The 19,608-nt window shown below is 38.6% G+C and overlaps 2 protein-coding genes across 12 annotated transcripts; both read left to right on the forward strand.

The window, feature by feature from the left end:
- Positions 1-662: 662 nt before the first annotated feature.
- Positions 663-9,867, forward strand: LOC116250715 (protein STRUBBELIG-RECEPTOR FAMILY 8). Its single transcript, XM_031624565.2, has 17 exons — positions 663-948; positions 1,108-1,268; positions 1,945-2,077; positions 2,178-2,249; positions 2,331-2,396; positions 2,490-2,561; positions 2,638-2,709; positions 3,548-3,619; positions 3,716-3,781; positions 3,866-3,931; positions 4,018-4,325; positions 6,131-6,390; positions 7,365-7,636; positions 7,729-7,864; positions 8,419-8,558; positions 8,676-8,832; positions 9,393-9,867. The coding sequence occupies exons 2-17, from the start codon at positions 1,181-1,183 to the stop codon at positions 9,543-9,545; spliced, it is 2,133 nt and encodes a 710-aa protein (XP_031480425.1). The 5' UTR covers positions 663-948; positions 1,108-1,180; the 3' UTR covers positions 9,546-9,867.
- A 1,818-nt stretch (positions 9,868-11,685) lies between these two features.
- Positions 11,686-18,346, forward strand: LOC116250731 (probable anion transporter 5). Of its 11 annotated transcripts, none has more exons than XM_031624602.2 (4): positions 11,686-12,047; positions 12,978-13,211; positions 16,469-16,544; positions 16,835-18,346. In XM_031624602.2, the coding sequence occupies exon 4, from the start codon at positions 16,858-16,860 to the stop codon at positions 18,205-18,207; it is 1,350 nt and encodes a 449-aa protein (XP_031480462.1). In that variant the 5' UTR covers positions 11,686-12,047; positions 12,978-13,211; positions 16,469-16,544; positions 16,835-16,857; the 3' UTR covers positions 18,208-18,346. The 11 variants fall into 11 exon arrangements, with proteins under 11 accessions (XP_031480462.1, XP_031480464.1, XP_031480468.1 ...); XM_031624606.2 differs by lacking the exon at positions 11,686-12,047 and adding an exon at positions 12,486-12,921 and having other exon boundaries at positions 13,012-13,211; XM_031624603.2 differs by lacking the exon at positions 11,686-12,047 and adding an exon at positions 12,486-12,910.
- Positions 18,347-19,608: the final 1,262 nt, after the last annotated feature.

Raw genomic sequence — 19,608 nt, forward strand, 5'->3', positions numbered from 1 at the left:
ATCCTTTATGTGAATTTGTCGGCGTAATGGGTCATCCATTTGCCGTCAGATCTCTTCTCTTTCCGAGGAAAAGATAGCACGAGCTTGGAAAACAGTAGAGATGTTAAGAGAGAAATATGATCATATGTTCTTGACTATGAACGTAAGTTTGATTATGAAACATAATCACGCGTTGACCTTGATGTGGACTCAATCTCGGACCAAGGAGCTCCCCACAGCAGCTATTTGGTCAAGTTGGTATATTTAAATGAGCTTGAGTTTTAAAGTAGAAACTCAACTAACTCCACTAACTTGGACCGCGGTTATGATTTTTCCTTTGGAATTAGCTCAAAGGAGAAGAACAGAATCCATGTAATGTAACTCTACGGTGCTTTTTTCTTTTCAATTTTGTTACTGTACTGTTGTGATCTTTATATTTTGAAAACTAAAAATACACTGTTGGATGGGTTACAGAAACAAAATTCTCGCCAAGATAAAAAATTGGCATTCAATTTTTTGAAAATTCATAAATAACAAAATCCAAATCTAGACATCTGAAGAAGCTGATCCGGACAGGATTTACAGTCTATTAAAGTTGTCTATGCTGGGAATTGCATGTGTTGGGATGCATCTTGATGCCCTCCGCCTCGCCCAGATGAGAATGGATTCTTGAGGAAGGTTGGGGTGTGAGGGTGGGCGCCACATGGCCTTCTAGCTCTAGCCTTGGAGAAAGTCCAGTCTTATAAGACGGCCACCTTCAGTGGTACCAGCGGAGCTGCCGGTAGTAGGAACTCGTAGCATGGTGATTTTTTGCGCACATTTAAATGCTTTGACTCATCAACTTCACGGATGCCCGGTGGTCAGTCAGTGAGCATGTCCCACCTTCTCTCTCTCTCAACTGTGCTTTGGTGGCTTTCCCTACCGACACCCTGATCCTTCAAGCCCATTAATTGCGAGCGTTCTTTATTGGTAATTTTTTATGTATTTCTTCGCTGTTCCTATGATGCAACTTTGACAAATGTTGATGAAAACATAGAAAGTGAAAGAAAGGAGACAGATCTCTCCTTCTCTCTCTCTCTCTCTTTCTCTTTCTCTCTCACTCTCTCTCACATAGACACACGGTTACAGATCCCTGTCCGTGGGTTCTTCAGGCAAAGGGGGAACTGGGAAGATGGAAGCTTTGAAGTCGTGAAAGAAGAAGATGGGACTTCTCCTTAGGATGGGTGTCTTGCCATTTTGGGTTTTGTTTCTTCTTCGTGTTGTTCGTGCCGCAACGGATCAAGCCGATGGTGCGTTCTTGCGCTTGCATTTTATGACATAACTTTTGCTATTTCTTTCTTTGGCATTTCTCTGATCAAAGTCTTGCGCCCTTTGTATGCAGTGGAAGAAATAGATATCTGTCATGCATTCTCTCGCTATTGGTTCAGTTTGTTTTAGGACGAAATGAGAAGGGACAATGGTTTTTCACTTGTTCTTCTACTTGTTGACGCTTGATCATCCTGTCTGTCTTGCTTTCAGACTTTCCTGTGATATTTCTTTTTTAAGGGCTTGTAGTATCAAATTAGTGCAAACATGGTCATCGTCATCATGCGGTAGATTAAGATTGTCCCTGTCAAGATCTGAAGTTTTTTTTGGGGTCATGTGTAAGACTTGCTCATGTATTGTTTTAAGAAAAAGTTCGTTGTTTTGGTGATTAATGAGAAAGTTATGAGCATTTTCATTAAAATATCTCAATCTCGGTTTGTCCTTCATCTCGCTACTTGTTGTTCTTATAGCTGCCCAGATGTTGAGTTGACTGTTCATGTGGACAAAGAATACCAATTTCAGAAATTCCAAGTTATCTCAGCAATAGCGAAGAATGAAATTTCCTTTTCCGTTTAATGTGTAATTCTGTTAGTTGAATCTGTGATCTCTTTTTATATAAATTATATGGTATCAATGATTAATCATCTCTCTTTTGTTTAGTTGGAGCCCTTCAAGTTATCTACAACTCACTGAACCAACCACCTCAGTTAACTGGATGGAAAACAAGTGGCGGTGATCCATGTGGGGAATCTTGGTTGGGCGTCTCCTGTTCCGGTTCGTCAGTTGTATCCATGTATGCACAATGTTTGATGAGAATTTAGATATCTTTTGATGCCATTTCAGATTGAATATTTTCTTTTCTTTGTCTTATTGGTACTTTTTGTTTTTGCCAGCAAAATTTCTGGTCTTGGGCTCAATGGCACGATGGGATATGCACTTGCAAACTTCCTCTCCTTGAGAACGTTGTGAGTATCTTTACCATGGATTTTATTGATTGAGGGTGGTAAAATATGTAATTGACACCTTTGTGGCTTTGTTCCTTATAGGGATCTCAGCAACAACAACATACACGATACAATACCCTATCAGTTACCTCCTAACGTAACCTACCTGTATGAAATTGCCTTCAGTACTCTCTCTCTTGGTGGTTTTTTCTTGGTCTCCTGTTAATTATGTTTCTAACTTTTTCCTTGTTAACAATGTAGAAACCTAGCACGCAACAATTTAAGTGGGAATCTTCCTTACTCAATTACGACCATGCTGTCACTTAATTATATGTAAGCTGTTCATAATTTGATTTACGATAATATTTCACTTCATTTCCGTAATTTACTTGCTATTTAAATTTTGCAGGAATGTGAGCCACAATTTACTTTCACAGCCAATTGGAGATCTTTTCCTTAATCTTAATGGTCTCTCTGTCCTGTAAGTGTGATCATGTCTCAGGTCATATTGTTGTCGTTATAGTAAATCACGCTAACAGAATGTGCTGCTAAGAATATGTTCTAACTTTTAACCCTTCATTTGCTTTGACTACCTTCTTTAAGGATGCATGCTAGAGCCTGTTGTAAATGCTTAAACGAGAAATCTTAAGTGAAGCAAGTTTGGCGACTCGAGTATAAGTTGAAAATTAAAAAGTGACATAGTGTATAGCAAATTTCAAAGGCAGAGGAGAGAATGCTGAGACAATGATCAAGCCCATTGAAAGGAATAGAGATAGTGATAGGCCATGCCAAACAAATGCTTATGTGTTCAAAAAGTATTCAGAATGGTTTTTATTGAAATGTTGCATAAGTGAAGCATCCAAAAAACAGAGACTAAACATGTATTCATGCTCTCACTACTTAAATATTCCATGAAAAAAATCTTTCAGAGTTCCGTCTCTGATATTTCTGCTCGTTAGGGAGAATGGGAATTGTTCTGTATATCTTCGAAATACCATCTTCAATCATTATGAATCTATTGGCTTCTCCAACATTTACTATAAAATATGTGAATGACAACTTTTGCTTATTTTTTAATTTGTGAGAACTTTCCCTATTTGTCGATTTTGAAAGAATTTAAGCATTGATGGCAAAATATGCTAAACATTCCATTTGATGATAGAAGCCACGGATATCTGCATGCTAATTTCTTGTCATCCAAAGTGTCATGAGCTATGTAATTTGGTGACTTAACTAGCAGGCAAGCGATCCATATAAGCCTATTCATATCTGTGTTATGTTACATTTTACCAATTAAAGTATTTGTACTGTCATGGCAGGGATTTATCTTTCAACAATTTTACAGGAGACCTTCCTAATTCTTTGGGTCTGCTGTCAAATCTTTCAACTCTGTAAGTATGCTTGGAGCCCTAGTGTATATGTTCTTCAAGCAGCTTGTGTACATGAGAGGAAAATATGGGATTTATTCATACAGTTGTTTTCTGCAGTGACATGCAAAATAATCAATTGACTGGTTCAGTTAATGTCCTTGCAAATCTGAGCTTAAATGAACTGTAAGTACTTTATTTGTTTCTCAGTTGAGCTGATTACTTAATTGAGATTTGAGAACAATTTCTCATTTAGTCTAGTTTCAACAGAAATATTGCAAACAACCATTTCACTGGCTGGATTCCACAGAAGTTGGTCGGTATTCCTAATCTACTGTAAGTGACAATATTTTCTTTTTAATTTTTTCCATTTGTGTCTTTTTTACCATGACTTTATTGTGTTTTCTTTTTTACTTCTACAGGACAGAGGGAAATAACTTTAATACTGGCCCTGCTCCTCCTCCACCACCATATACCCCTCCGCCTCCAGGTAGCACAGGCAAAAATCATGGTACAGGAGCATCTGCACATAAGCCATCAGTTGTTAACAACCAGAGTGGTTCAAAAAGATTGGCAGCTGGAGCCATAGTCGGCATTGTTATGGGCTCACTTCTGGTGGCTGTAGTTGTTTTAGTTGGCCTTGTCCTTTGTCTACGTAAAATTCCTAAAGGTGGTCATGCAAAGGAAACTGCCATCAGTAATTCCTTGGAGATTCATTCCCTTGGTTCAGGTGACAGCACACCATCTTTTCCTTCTTGTGCTTTGATCTTTACTTAGCAGCAAATTGGTAATGTGTTTTGGGTTGACAATGGTGCATTAGAGTGGTTCAACTAGATCAAAATTGTCAGGGTCCTTTACATGATCATATATTTCACTGATGCCATTCTATATTTCACATAGTTATATGCATATCTACATATCTTATCGGAATTGCTCGTGTTTGATACCACTGTGGCTCTCTTGAGAAGTCATAGCTACATACATCATAAGATTCACAACATGCTGTATTAGGCTTTCAAGCTAACTTCGTGTGTAAAAGAAAAAAACATATGCAGGCACACACACACACTCCAGTAGAAAGTTATGGTTGCAGTGATCATCTGTTTTATGTATCATCTGTTTTTAACGATAAACACACTCTTGGTCAATTGAAACGTTTGATTCTTTTAATCATATTTTGGTCTGTCATGGCTCATAGATTCTGAAATTTCTTTATGGATCTCTTTATACATTTGATCTCTATGCATTCATTGGATTTAGAAAGCAATCGATGCAAATACTAGAAAGTGAATAGGTCTATTTGAGAGCATGGTGCCTGCCCTGGGTCGAACAATTTTGCATGGTCAACATTTTGAAAAATAGTTGAACACACAACATTTTGTAGGTGGAGTTCTGTCATTACCTCAAAAAACGGATTTAGAAATTACATATTTTGAAGATGAAAATCTGGAAAAGAAAAAGTTTGGAGGACCTTGACGGGGCAAAGAGTGGAGCAATGCTTTGAAAATTACATTACAAGACTTGGGGCACCAAGAGACTATTCTCGGTAGGATCTTGATATTGAGGCTGTTGTCAGTACTATTATTATCGTAAAACTTGGAGCTATATCTCATGCTGGGAAATAAGTTTTACGAGCCAAGGGAAACTCAGTCAGCCTCTGACCTGTCAGTGTGCTGGCTAAACTGAGCAAAAATGTGGCTGAGTTAGAGCTCGTTCTGTCATTATTATTATGCAGGCTAGGCTAGGTATCTTCACATATTTTACGAGCTTAGGGGAACTCAGTCAGCCTCTGATCTGTCAGTGTGCTGGCTAAACTGAGGAAAAGTGTGGCTAAGTTAGAGCTGGTTCTGCCATTATTAATATGCAGGCTTCTAAACACTGCTAAAAGTGTGGCTGAGTTAGAGCTGGTTCTGCCATTATTAATACGCAGGCTTCTAAAACTGCTTGTTTTCTAGCCTGTATTTTGTGAGGCTTAAGCTGGATCTTAGTTCCTGCTTAGTGCATATGTGCATCATTTATGTGTATATGGGCATGTGGATGTACATATCTTATACATGAGGGCCTCTATGTCCAATTTCATATTCCAAGGCAGAAACATTACCAAATTCTGGGGTGCGGTCAGAAGTCTTCAGTGGCATGCCTATTCATGCAGATACCTTGTTTCAAAGGGGGTAAAAGTGAGCAAGAAAGCAGAAGTATATCCCTATAGTATGGGTATCATATTAGCTTTAAGTTGGTACTTTGGCTGGTTCAATCTTTTAAACTTTATGGAAGTTGAATATATTTAGTACTAAAAATGCTAGATATATTATGGCAACGGGAATGTGTAATGCTTATCTGTATATTGGCTGCTTCTGCTTCCACATAAGACATCCACACTTGGCACGCACTTGATTTTTGTATGCATTATCTATGTAGTCATGCCTTTTGAGTTTGTTACAAAATACTGAAATAACTGGTTATGAAAACATTGTTTTGGTCATTATTGATTGCTGTTTTATGTGAAAATAATGTATGTTTGTTTGTCTTGCTTAGTTGCCAACATGGAAATACATGAGCAGATGGCTAAAGTTGATCAGTCTGTTACAAGCTTGAAGCCTCTCTCAGCAGACAAAATGACAGGAGAGAGGTCAGTGAGCAAGACTGCTGCTGGAAAAAGAGGGAAATCTCCTATAACTGCAGCCTCTTATACAATCGCTTGCCTTCAAACTGCAACAAACAGCTTTAGTCAGGAGTGCCTTGTTGGTGAAGGTTCACTTGGACGTGTATATAGGGCAGAGTTTCCTAACGGAAAGGTGGAGTACTTGAACAGTTTTCTACAAATGCTGCTTTAGTAGGATTTCCAGTGGTAATTTTTGTGAGTTTGTCTTGTTTGCAATTTTATAATTTCACTTAGTCATCTATCTGACCTATAAGAATCATGTTCTGGCACAACATTGCTGTTGCCAGCAGGCCCTTGGTAACTGATCAACCCCATGGATAATTTGCTTCATTGTTTTGTCACTCAGCTGATTCACTGTATAAAACCTTTTGTTTTTGGTTAAGACTCGGTGTAGGAACTGCTTCCCATTTTTTTAATTTTTTTGTTTGCCAAGAAGCATTAAAAGATGACAATATTTGTGTCTTGCTTAGGCTCAATTAGCCTACTATTGAAACCAAGCATTCCAGTTAAGCCAAAGTGGATTCCATGGTCTGAAGCCTGAATCCCTGATTGTTTGTGAGCTCACCGAGAAAAGCCATATTTCAAATGATTAGGTCCAACTAGCCTAGAATATCAGTTTCCATGAACTGGATTTGCCTGGTTGTTCATTGTCAAAGTGGAGCAGTTGATTCCCTTCTACAAGGCCTATTGGTGAGCATGCTATGTGGCCTGTACAAGTTCATCCGAGTTGGTCTGAAACAGTCTAAGCAACCTATACTTTTCCTTTCTCCTTGTGCATTGGTCTGAGAAAAGTCTGGATGTTTCACCTAGGCACTTGTTTTCTTAGTTTGTCCTCCTTTTCTAGCTGGCTTGCATGTCATGGGTGTCTCAATATGGGCCTTATGTGCGGTTAGTGGGTAAAAGATTGACACAGTTACATTTAAACATGTACTGATCAATATTCTACAGTAGGTCTGATAAATCTTTTGCATGTACCAGATAATTAAATGTCATACTTTAATACAAACCTTATGGAATTGTTTCTCATGGTGATCCTGTTTCCTTATTTTCAATATTATTTATAAGGTTTAATTAGCAAGTAATGCCACATCATTTCCCACACTGTAGGTTCTAGCTGTCAAGAAGATTGACAGCTCGGCACTGTCCCTGCAAGAGGAAGATAATTTCCTTGAAGCAGTATCAAATATGTCACGCTTGAGGCACCCAAACATTACAGCGTTGCTAGGGTACTGTGTAGAACATGGGCAGCACCTCCTTGTATATGATTTCTATGGAAGTGGAACTCTTCATGATATGTTACACTTTACTGAAGATAGCACTAAGATATTGACATGGAATGCTCGTGTCAGGATTGCCCTTGGCACTGCCAGAGCACTTGAGTAAGTTCATTGCAACTACACCTCTTTTTTTTCTGTTGAGATTGAGGCTGCCATAATGTTTTCCTTCTCACCTTTCTCAATTTTCTGTTCAGATATTTGCATGAAGTATGTCTGCCATCCGTTGTACATAGGAATTTTAAGTCGGCCAACATATTACTTGATGATGAGTTGAACCCTCACCTGTCGGACTGCGGGCTTGCTGCACTTACACCCAACACTGAGAGACAGGTGAGCGTTTGTGTGCACATGCACATCCTGTGATGTGCATATGCACATACACATGCACAAAACCCATTATGCCCCTTAAATCCCTAACTGCTTGCAGGTGTTATTTTAATTAATATGATATGATTTAATGCAAATGTTTTGTCTTTCGCAAAAGTTCTAATTGCGTATGGACAATTGTTTTTTTGTTTCTTATAAAAGAAGCATCCGCAGAAAATCCTTGAAGCAGGTACATGCTTTTTACCATGTAAACTAGTGCAACACCTGCCTACCCTATAGAAAAATGGAGGTTGTCAAGCATAAGAAAATCCTGCTAGGAACCTTTCCTTAATGGACAAAAAGGCCAATCTCTTGAATGATGACTGGTCTTGAATGCAGGGCACTAGCAGTATTTTTGCATGGTCATTTAGTGGCAATTTGATCTGTTAAAATTGGATGGTGTTTGTTTGTTTCCACACCCACCATGTTGATTCCAATATGAACCTAAACATTCATTTGATGTAAAATTGAACAGATACTGTGGTTTTCTTTATTCTGACAAAATTTGTGTATATCAGGTTTCAACACAGATGCTTGACTCTTTTGGTTATAGTGCTCCTGAATTTGCCATGTCTGGAACCTATACTGTGAAGAGTGATGTCTACAGTTTTGGAGTTGTAATGTTGGAACTGTTGACTGGTCGGAAGCCACTGGACAGGTTTCCTTCTAGTTCTTGCAAGACCCATAATTTAATTTTTTAAAGAGTGATTAGCTATTTGCACATATCAAATTGAAGTTTTGTTTTGTTTCTGATTCCCAACTCTTGGTTTTGAAGTTCTAGGCAAAGATCAGAACAATCTCTTGTGAGATGGGCTATCCCACAGCTTCACGATATTGATGCATTGGCAAAGATGGTTGATCCAGCTCTTAAAGGAATGTACCCAGCAAAGTCTCTTTCACGTTTTGCTGACATCATTGCCATATGTGTTCAGGTATCACAGGCCATACTTTTTTTTTAATTCCTAAATGTGGAAATGGCTCAAAATGAGATATATTGAATTGTCAAGAATCAAGTAGAGGTCACTATTATTTCCAACTGCAGGGCGGAGGGTAATGAAATAGCTGCTACAATAAATTTTAAGTGGTGGGTTTGTCAATGTTGGAAGTAGCAGGGAGCTACAGTTGTTTCAAGGAGAAAAACTCTTTGTCTAGTGTTACTGAAAAAAGAATAACCTCTGAATTTCTAAGTTTAGAACTTTTGGATGATCAAGAAGGATGAGTTCTTTTTATGAAATCAATCAATATTCCATGTTGCTGTTAGATACTAAAATCTCTTTGCTGGTTAATTCAAAATTCTAGATTTCTTATCTTCGTTAGGTGCAGGGCCTGGTAATTTTCTGGTATTTATATCTTTTATTATATCCTCGAATGTGCCTTTAAGTGATCTTTCTAGTGTGTGGTATTGAAGTTTCTTGTTGCTTTTTTTGTTTTCCCAATGTTGACCTTTATCTTTATTTGATTTGTTAACTAATGCTTTCGTCCAACTTCCTAGGCTGAGCCAGAGTTCCGGCCTCCTATGTCCGAGGTGGTTCAAGCTTTAGTTCGCTTGATGCAAAGAGCTAGTGCCAATAAAAGGCGTTCTAACGATGAAACGAGCCTCCCCTACAAGATCCCAGAGCATGACCCTTCGGACCTGTCCATTTGAGTATCCAGAATGGCAGCAAAAGAGCATGTGCAGGGTTCTTGGTTTTTCACTGTTCTTTTGCTTGAGCACCCAAAATCTATCAGAGCTTGCATCAGCTTCTGGTTTGGTAAGCACTGAATCAAGTATGATGAAATGTTGGTCTTCCTCTCCCCGATATATGCTGTGTATAAGTTTTGTATTTATTTTTCAGTTAATGGCCAATCTTCCTCCACAAGTACAATTAACACACAGTTATTCTCCATATCCGGTACTTGCAGTTGTAATTATACTTCGTGAAACATTCGTTTATTTAATGAAACACGGCATCTGGATTACAAGTAGCTGTAAACGCATTTGGCGCAAAAACCTGTAGATGTCTTTTTATTCTTAAAAGCCCTTTGGCAGCCTGATACATTTGCGTATCCTAATCGGAGACGGTTACTTGTGATATTAATCTAATCCTTGTCAAGGAAGTGATCTCTTGATCCGGCGGCAAGTTTGACGACGCAAACTTTGTATATCTGCTACCTGGGATTGCACAACTAGTCAAGCCATGACTTGAGCTTGAGTTTAAGTTTTTACACGAAATGATAAGAGAGTCGAGCTCAAGTTGTAGGAACTTGACTTGTTTAAATTTGGCTCGGCTCGACTACATAAAGCCGGTTCATCATTGTTGAATTAATTAAAATTAGTTGAGTTAAAAGAAATTAGACAATTTAACATAAAAAAGTTAAGTGAGTCGAGCTCGATGCTGTATAGTGGAGTCGAGTTCAAGCTTGTTTTATGAGCTTGACTTGAGTTCGAGCTCAAACTTTTTGAGTCGAGTTGAGCTTGAGCTGGCTTAGCTCGACTTGGCTTGTGTGCAGTGCAACTACCATCAAACCACAAGTTATCATCTTTGGCTATTCGCTGCAAGTTGTAGAATAAAAGGTTGAGAATTCGCAGCATTTTTACTTTGTTTCGTTAAAAGGATAAATAATGTAATTGTTTCAACCAGCAATGGGTGCGCCTCGGTTTTACCTCACTAGCTCCGCAAAGATATATCATGTTATTGAATATTTAAGTCATAAGCACGGTTATATGCAAATTTATGAAATTGTCAAAATGGGGATTTAATACTTTCAACGTTGTTCACATGGACGTTGGACGAAGAAGCATTCACATTAGAAGCAAAGAAACAATTAACCAGTCTTTTTGAGCTCGTTCTTCTCATATTACTTTATTTTTCTTTGTTCATATTCACTTGCATTTATGCTCATTTTTCTACAGCGGGTGTGGTATTTACATTAAAAAATTATTAATATGACGAAATTATTTTGTTTAGATGTATATATAAAAATTGATAAGATTTGAAGAATTATAGATTCAACATTTTTTACTTTTGATCTCAATTTGCATGTTAAAGGAAACATGATTTTTATGTTTTCAATTTCCAAGTATCGTTTCTACAGTTTTTGATAGAACCGTTCCACTTTTATCGGAAGCAAAAAAATATGCAGGCGTTTTGGTAAAATTGTTTTAGAATACATTGACTGCCTCCAACAGGTTGAAGTTTTCAAGAAGCAATTTCTTATGAAAAGAATGGTTTTGTGTTCTCAGAACATATTGTTTAAAAGCACATATTTGAGAAACACCATGGTTTCATTTCAAAAATATTTTGTACTGTGTTTAGCATTTAAATATTAAATTTGATAACTGCGTCCGTACAGTTTTGAAATAAAATAGTATTCTTACAATACTTGTTTTAATAATATGTCTTTCAAAACAGTAACGGCTTTACCATAGAATAACACCCACAACAAACCGTGGTTGATTTTAAGATACCATACACCCGTTCTTAATTAATATTTTAATATTTAAAAAAGTTAAATTTTAATAATGTATTTTTTAAAATAATCTTTATTTATATATATATAAATATATGTTTAAAATTCACAGTCAAATAAAGTGGACTCGGAATCAGTGAACAACGAGTCGAACCCGCTCGAATGTCGACTCGTTTAATAAAGGAGTCTAGTCTAGCTCAAATTTAGAACCAGTTAACGAGTTGAGTTCGGGTTTATAAACTCAACTCGTTTTCACCTCGCGAGGCTGGGTAAATTTTAATAATGTTACACTAAGTTAGGCTTTTAACTTTTTACGATTTACGAATTAGGGTATCAGCTCCTTACTTCTCATGTTCTCCAATTTTCTCCTCACCCGAGGTCTGGCACCGGCAGGTGGCAGTCTGTGCTTGCCGGCCGGCAATATTTTGGGGCCGATGCCGTCCGGCGAAGCCTTTCTACCCGAAGAAATTGAGAAAGCGCAGCATTTGAAGTGGAGATTGGGAAAATCGAGCCCACTTTTCAGCTTTCACGCTCTGCTGTTCATCGCTTCTCAGTTCTATGTGCTCTCTTGGACTCTGAGGTGTTCGTTCTCTTCTGTATAAAACGGTGATCACTCTCCTTGTTCGCCACTTCTCGTCTCTGTTGGACCAGAATGTCCTCTCTCCTTTTGGGGGCTTCTTCAGATTCACGTGGAGAGGTGAGGGTGAAAGAGAAATATGAATTCGTTTATGCATGATGAGATGAAAATCTACTTTGTCTTGTTCCTTCCTTTGATTCTTCTATTCTTTTCCGTGTCGATTACTGGATGTTGTTTGCTGATGTTTCTCTTCCTGGGTTGATTTTTTGGAATCATCGTTTTCCTGGGAAAGAGGTAATCTAGGGTTTCTAATTTCCTGGCTATTGAGCGTATGTGGAGGCCTTGTGATTCCTTTTAGTTGCTTTAGTTTCATGACATTTGTTGGGCGACACTCTCATTTGCATTTCAAGGTCGGTTCTGTGATTCACAGAGGTATTTTTCTTTTTTTGCATTCAGCTTTTAGGGATTCAGAGTGTTGATTTTGTGCCATTAGCTCAGCAGCAATATATTGAGTAGCTGTTAAGTTTAGTTTAAACGAGTCTAAACGAGCTAAAATAACAAAAATATTGGAAATCAAAAGTTAACAACTTTAAACGGGTTGAGCTCGAGCTCGAGCTCGAGCCGAGCAAGTTGTGAGTCGAGTCGATTTCGATCTGACCGAGCTCGGACGCGGCTCGGCGCTACTACTGAACGGGTCCCCTCTGGCCTCACACGCGATCTCGGCGGGATTAGTCTCAAACCTGTTGCCGGCAGTCTCCCTGCCAGGGAACCTTGACCGCTGGACGGTTACCGATGCTGCCGTGGACTGGCGTCTGTGCTGAGACCCGATTTGAAGCAGTTTCAGATCAGTTTCAGACTTCGTTTCCGCGAGGGGTAACTGACCTTCCAATGAGCATCGCCTCTGCCCCTCCTGCCCCTCTACCCAATTCCGGCGGGACGCCGTCCCTCGCATCGCATGACCCGCTGACCCTCACCGACCCATGGTAGTGACTCTGTGAGTCTCTGTTCCTCTCCTCTTCTTCATCTTCACAATCTATTGTCTCATGGCAGGTCACCCTCGCCGATCCTCTCTCTTCTTCTTCAGACCCTCACCGAGCGCCACGTCTGCTGCGAGACTCATCACTCCAGTCAGGCCCCGTTTGATGCACAGGAAAAAAACTGTGCATCAAGGAGAATTTTACCATTTTGAGGGCTTCTATAGTTGGTATGTGCCCAAGCCGCCGCCGTTGTCTCCACCGCTTCTCGCCAGCCACCATCATCGTTCCTGTCCACCCCCTCCCTCAGGTACCTCTTTCTTCCATCTTCTTCCTCTCAATTCCATATCTCGCTCGCTGTCTGTCTCTCTTCCCCTGCTCCCAATTTCTCTCCCGCTCCCTGTCTGTTTTTCCTCTGTTCGGTTTCTCCCCATTTCTTCTGCCCAATTCTTCCTTACCAACTCCATCGCCATCTCTGCGATCACCAACTCGCCCCCTCTCTTCCCTTCTGTTCTCCACTCCTGCTCCGCTCGCTCTCTCAATTCCCCTCCGTTCTCATCTCCTGCTCTTCTCGCTTCCACTTTTCCGTTTGCCCATGTTTCAGTGTTGGGAACCCAATCCACCCACAATCAGCTTCACCGCCTCGACCGTCTGACGATTCACCGTCGGTCTCAAGCTGTGCAGCCTCACCATTCTCCTCTCCACCGCAGCTTAGTATGTACCGCCTTCACCAACGCCACCATCATCCGGCCGTCTAAGGAGCAGACCACCATGTGCTTCTCTTGTCCACCAAACATTGAATTTTTTACCTTGAAAAAAAATTTCAGACCATCAAACATGGCCAGGATTAGGAAAAAGTAAATTTTTCCTGACCGTACACTTACCTTGCATTTCTTTCCTTGAAAAAATCTTCCCTCAAAAAAAATCTGTGCCATCAAACGGGGCCTGAGTGATTGTGAGTCGTTCTCTTCTTCTCTTAACGGCATGTCCTTTGTTTACGTTGGCTCACGGTTTTCTTTCTGTCATTTCGTGTGTTTTTTTATGTGGTTTGGCATTCATTTTCAGCTCTCCTATTGTTCTTAACCGTGATTGCTTGATTGTTTTTGAATGTGAAATGTGATTGTGGATTGTCTTTCAGGTTTTTTTTTTTCCAATAATTGAAGATCAGATGAGTCAGTTATTCCTGATTCCTGATTTGTATATTTCAGTCTGTCTTTTAGGGTTTTGGTGTCTTACAGTAGTATATTGATTTTTGAGGGTATTGGTGAGTCTTTAGGGGATGCAGCTATCTTTTATTTTATCGATCACGTTTTTGCTGGTTTTCATCATTATATATTTCAATCTTGTTCTCTTGATCATTCATGATTTTTTGGTAGTATGTTCATTTTTGTTTTAAGGTTTTACCATTGCCATCTTTAAATACATGCATCATATTTGGCCACTTAGGTTAAGACAGTACCTCCAAAAAAATTTCTCTCTTGGAATGATGAAAAAAGGCAAAATTTTTCTGAGGTACTTTCTCATGTAATGCATGTATTTATAGATAGGATTGTTAAAAACTCAAAAGAGAAAAAGAATATGGAGATCTGTAAAAAGTATTTGCCTTTTCAAGAGAGAAATTCTTGTTTATAAAATGTTACATCATATGCTTTTACAATTTGTAAGCACATGTATCTCATTTAAAAGTATACAAGGAAAAATTGAAAGTTAGACCTTTTTGCATGATATTTTCATAAGAAAGGTAACTGAGGCCAACTGTAAAATTTTGCACAACTGTAGTTGTTTAATTTGTTTTTTAGACAATGCTTAATTTTGTTTATAAGCTTTTTATTTTATTTTGCTATATATGTTACTCCCATCCTTAAATTTGTAGCTCCGACATTGTTGAGGAGCATCATTTGGATGCCACATCACTCTGGTTCAGGGCCCTGAACAACTTGTCCTGTCATCAAGTGGTCAAACTCAAGCTTTGAGACTTCTTGTTGTGCTTTTGAATCCATTTGTTCAATTTCTTTGAGTGAAACTGTGTGTGACGATTGATGGTTTGCATAAAACAAAAAGAAACTTGAAGATGACTTTTCTCCAATATGCCAAATGAGATTAACTACCTGGGCCCTTCCACAAGATCATTGCCTCACAGGTAATCTGCTGTTGTTGAGTACGAACAACGTTGCACCTTCTTCTTTGAGGATCAGCTGGTCCCTTTTTCTTCTTATCATTCTCCAGCTTCTATGAGCACTTTTGAATAAACGACCTTTGGTTCTGCGGTACAGACATGCTTGAGTCTCCAGGTGGTATTGATAAGATGGGTTAAGCATATCCACATATTTACAAAAAGGGCACTTTGTTTTACTCAAACACATGATAATATTTAAAAAAATACATCTCCACCTCCTTCATTTGAACAGCTATTGATCAGAAAAGAAAATTAACTTTTATGTTTCCCGACTATATACTGGCTAGAAGATGAGTGGCCAAAGGTTGCCTAACATGGTGACCTCAGATCCACCATTTTTCAGCTGATGAATGGCCAGAAATTGGTTATTGTTAAATTTTTACTTTTTGAGTATTTATTTGTTTATTAACCTAAAAGAAGTCAAAACCAGGTTTTCGGCAAACCTAATTCATGAAAAAAAAATATGGTTTTCTTGGAAGCAGGTTTTGTCCTCTGTCGTCCACATGGGGCCTAAATGTTGGAAATTGGGATCTGTTCGTTGGTAAGAAAATTGGTTTTATGACAGTCTTACTTTACTAGAGATTTTTCGTAGTATTCATTTTTCTTCCTGGTTTAATATTTAACTGCTTTGGACAACTTCAAAATTTCAAAGCAAGGACCGTTAAATAGAATGACAAATTGAACTGTTCAATGTTCACAAGAAAGCAGTTTTGCCTGTAATTTAAGAATGATGGAACACTTATGAAAAATAATAATAATAAATTTGAAAATTAAATATAAAAAGGTATATAATAGTTGATTAACCTGAAAAGACTGAAAAGTACTTAATTCACAATGCAGACACTGATAAATACAACTACACTAAAAAAAAGAATACCTTTTATTATTATTCCTTATCTTTCTCACAGCCAGCGCCCAGCAGCTTGACTAGTTTGAAAACCATGATCTGTTTGGTCTCTTGTCGGATGACTTTCATTTTGCGACTCTGATTCATTCCTGTAAAGAATGTTTTCAACTTTGTCTCCCTCCCTCTCTTGTTTGTCCTTTTTTTGCCATCTTACTGGGACCTTGTGAACTGCAATCATAGAGATTTATCAAAGAAGGTGCCAAGGTTACCAATTATTGTAGGTATGTCTTGTATTCAGATGTGATTGCTCCATATCTCTGTGGAAGTTAGGATAATCCACAGTATTGGCAAATGGCAATTACCCTTTTCCATTGATCATCTAATCTTTAGTTTGGAAGATGTTACTTTCAATTTTTTTTATTCCCTTGAGATAGATCAATTTGTCCTTTTGATGGCAATTTTGAGATTCAAAATAATTTTTGGTACAATTATGTAAAGATTGTGTCCCTGAAGGCAAGTTTTTGTTTATATGCTAAAATTTCAGTTTGTGAATGAACACCCAATCAAGCCCAGAGCAAGGAAAGCAGAAAGACTTTTCTTTTACAACATGTGTCTCAAAGGTTTGTCAAAATCCATATCAGAAGTACCATGACTTAATGTTTAGTTTTCTTATGATACTTAAATGTTTGTAGGTTATGCTAGTTGAACCGCTTCATCAAACGATGTGATAGCTAAGCTCATGTTCTATTCATGTTCTATTCCTATATAACATTATTTTACTTTACATTCCTCAGTTGAGGTCATGTTACCAAGTGCTGACCGTTGGTTTCATTTAATGTGATGAAAGTGTTCTCACAGAAATCCTATGTTAGACTTTTTTGGGAGTTACATGCTTTTCTTTTTCCTGCAGTTCAAGGGGCAAGTTGATTGAAAATGATGATGTCACATTTGCCAAAGCGATATGTTATTGTGCTGCTAATGTTCGTTTGTACATGCATTTGTTATGTCGAGCGAGTGGGCTTCTCCATTGCTTACACAAAAGCTGCTGATGCTGCTGATGTTAATCAGAGCACGAAAGGATTAATCTTATCAACATTCTTCTATGGGTATGCGGTCTCACAAGTGCCAGGAGGATGGGTTGCACAGTGTATTGGTGGAAGACGTGTTTTGTTTCTTTCTTTTGTGTTTTGGTCCCTCATAACTGCATTAGTTCCTTTGGACCCTCTTCAAGTGAAGACTTTGGTTGTTGCTCGCTTGTTTGTTGGTGTTGCTCAGGGTTTTATCTTTCCTTCCATCCATACTGTTCTGGCACAATGGGTTCCTCCTCATGAACGATCGCGTTCTGTGTCTCTTACAACTTCCGGCATGTATCTTGGTGCAGCAGCTGGTATGCTTTTTTTACCCAGCTTGGTGAAGTTCAAAGGTCCAGAATCTGTCTTTTTAGCTGAAGCAACACTTGGAGCTCTATGGGCTCTAATTTGGTTTAAGCTGTCAAGTGAGCCACCTCGCAGAGATAGTCTGAAAGCTGCAGGACCTGGGTTTGGTGATTCTCTTTTACCTGTCTCAGAAATCAAAGAAAACAAAGGTAGACTCCAGAAGATGAAACTGGAAAATGGTGTTGGTTCTGTTCATGTGCCTAAGATTCCATGGAAAGGGATCATTCTCAGTCTACCTGTTTGGGCTATAGTTATCAATAATTTTACGTTCCACTATGCCCTGTATGTATTGATGAATTGGTTGCCAACATATTTTGAGCAAGGCCTGCAGCTGAGTCTCCAAGAAATGGGTTCTTCAAAAATGCTACCATACTTGAACATGTTCATATTCTCCAATATAGGCGGAGTAGTAGCTGATTACTGTATTACAAAGAAGATATTATCAGTGACGAAGACAAGGAAATTTTTGAACACCTTTGGCTTCATCATTGCTGCTGCTTCTTTGATGGTGCTTCCTTCATTAAGAACTTCTACTGGTGCAGTGGTTTGTTCCTCTGTTTCTCTTGGGTTCCTAGCCTTGGGGAGAGCTGGTTTTGCTGTTAATCACTTGGATGTGGCACCAAGATATGCAGGGATAGTCATGGGGTTTTCTAACACAGCTGGAACATTGGCTGGTGTCATAGGTGTAGGTCTTACAGGTCGGATCCTTGAGGCTGCTAAAATTGAACATTTAGGTCTTTCCACTCCAGAAAGTTGGAGAACTGTATTCTTTGTTCCAGCGTATCTTTGCATATTTAGCGCCCTCATTTTTCTGTTATTCTCAACGGGAGAGAAGATATTTAACTGATGCGCTGTGCAATTGCTTTATGGTATTAATCCAATGGATTCTTCATTCTTGTGGGATATGTTCGTTGCCAATGTGATGCATTCAAGTGTCTCTTTTGTACTACCATTGACTAAAAGATGAAAGATGAATATACAGAAAATCATGTACTAACAAGATTTGCAGCTTCTGTAAAAAGAAATAGGAATCATATCCAACAATTCCTCTTTTTTTTTTTAGTCAATGAAATGGATTTTTGAAGGTTTTTCGGTTGTTCCGAAGGTTCTCCAAAAAAATGAGAGTTGCATGCACCAGGGTGGTGCACTCAACACATATTTGCGGGAAAAAGGTTAAGGCATCTTGGAGATCTGTCGTAAAGAAATGCATGTTAAAGATTTTTAATTTCTTCACTGTTTTTTTTTTTTTTTTTTTTCCTGAAGAGAGGTTCCCTTTTTCACTAATTAGGGGTACTCTGCTCATTACATCCCAGAGCATATCAACAGTTTCAGCAAAAAGGGTGACCTGCTTTTGCGAGCATCTGAAAAGGAGGAAAAAGGAACTGAAGTGTCTCTGCTCACTTCCCATTTGAAGGAGGACACACTTCCTTCGAAAGGGAACCCAGGTTCCTTTTCTAGTGCAGCGTGTTTCCTTTGAACGAGAACACAGATTCCTACGAATGGCGACTGCTATGGGTTTTCAGAAAAGTTTTGCAGTTCCTTCACGTCTAGAACTTGAAAACAGAATTTCACAAAAAATTTGTCCTGACACTTAAAAGTATTTGTTCTTGGTAAAAAAAAATTGTAATTTTCTGCTTCCTAGTCTCTGTTTAATTCGGTTCCGTTTCACTTCAAGGTCTGTTTCTGACTCGATTCTTAGTTTACTTCTAGTTCGTTTCTCCATTCCCTTTTCTTAATTTTTTTCGTATGGTTGAAGTCGAAGATTGTGAAAATCAGAAGGTTTTCCGGTTCCTAATTAACTGGCAAGTTCGGCAGCCAAAAAGGGCTCCTACAGATCGCTAGGATGTTGGCTGAAGATGGAAAGTTGAAGGAGATCCAAAGTTCAATGACCCAAGGACATTTCTTTGCACAATCTGGTTAGTTTCTGCCTAAACTCAGGTTACCAAATTGCATCAGTTTTTTTAGGGCAGCATAATATAGATCGCATCAGCAGTTAGTCAACTAAAACAATTGATACATCGCGATGAGGAATGAAGTGTTGCATCCATCTATTTTAAATATCATATATTATTAGTTGTTCTATCCGTAGAGTGTTTGGCTGTTGCAACTAGTTGTTTACTCACCAACTGATTAAATCTGTCGACACACTAAAAATCCATTTCTTGTCTGAATTGTTTTTTCCAGAAGTTTCATATTATATATGTAGACAGTAATCACCACAAGAACACTAGTGGAAGTTTATAGGGCA

Source organism: Nymphaea colorata, chromosome 3, assembly GCF_008831285.2.
Source record: "Nymphaea colorata isolate Beijing-Zhang1983 chromosome 3, ASM883128v2, whole genome shotgun sequence".
NCBI classification, from domain to species: Eukaryota; Viridiplantae; Streptophyta; class Magnoliopsida; order Nymphaeales; family Nymphaeaceae; genus Nymphaea; species Nymphaea colorata.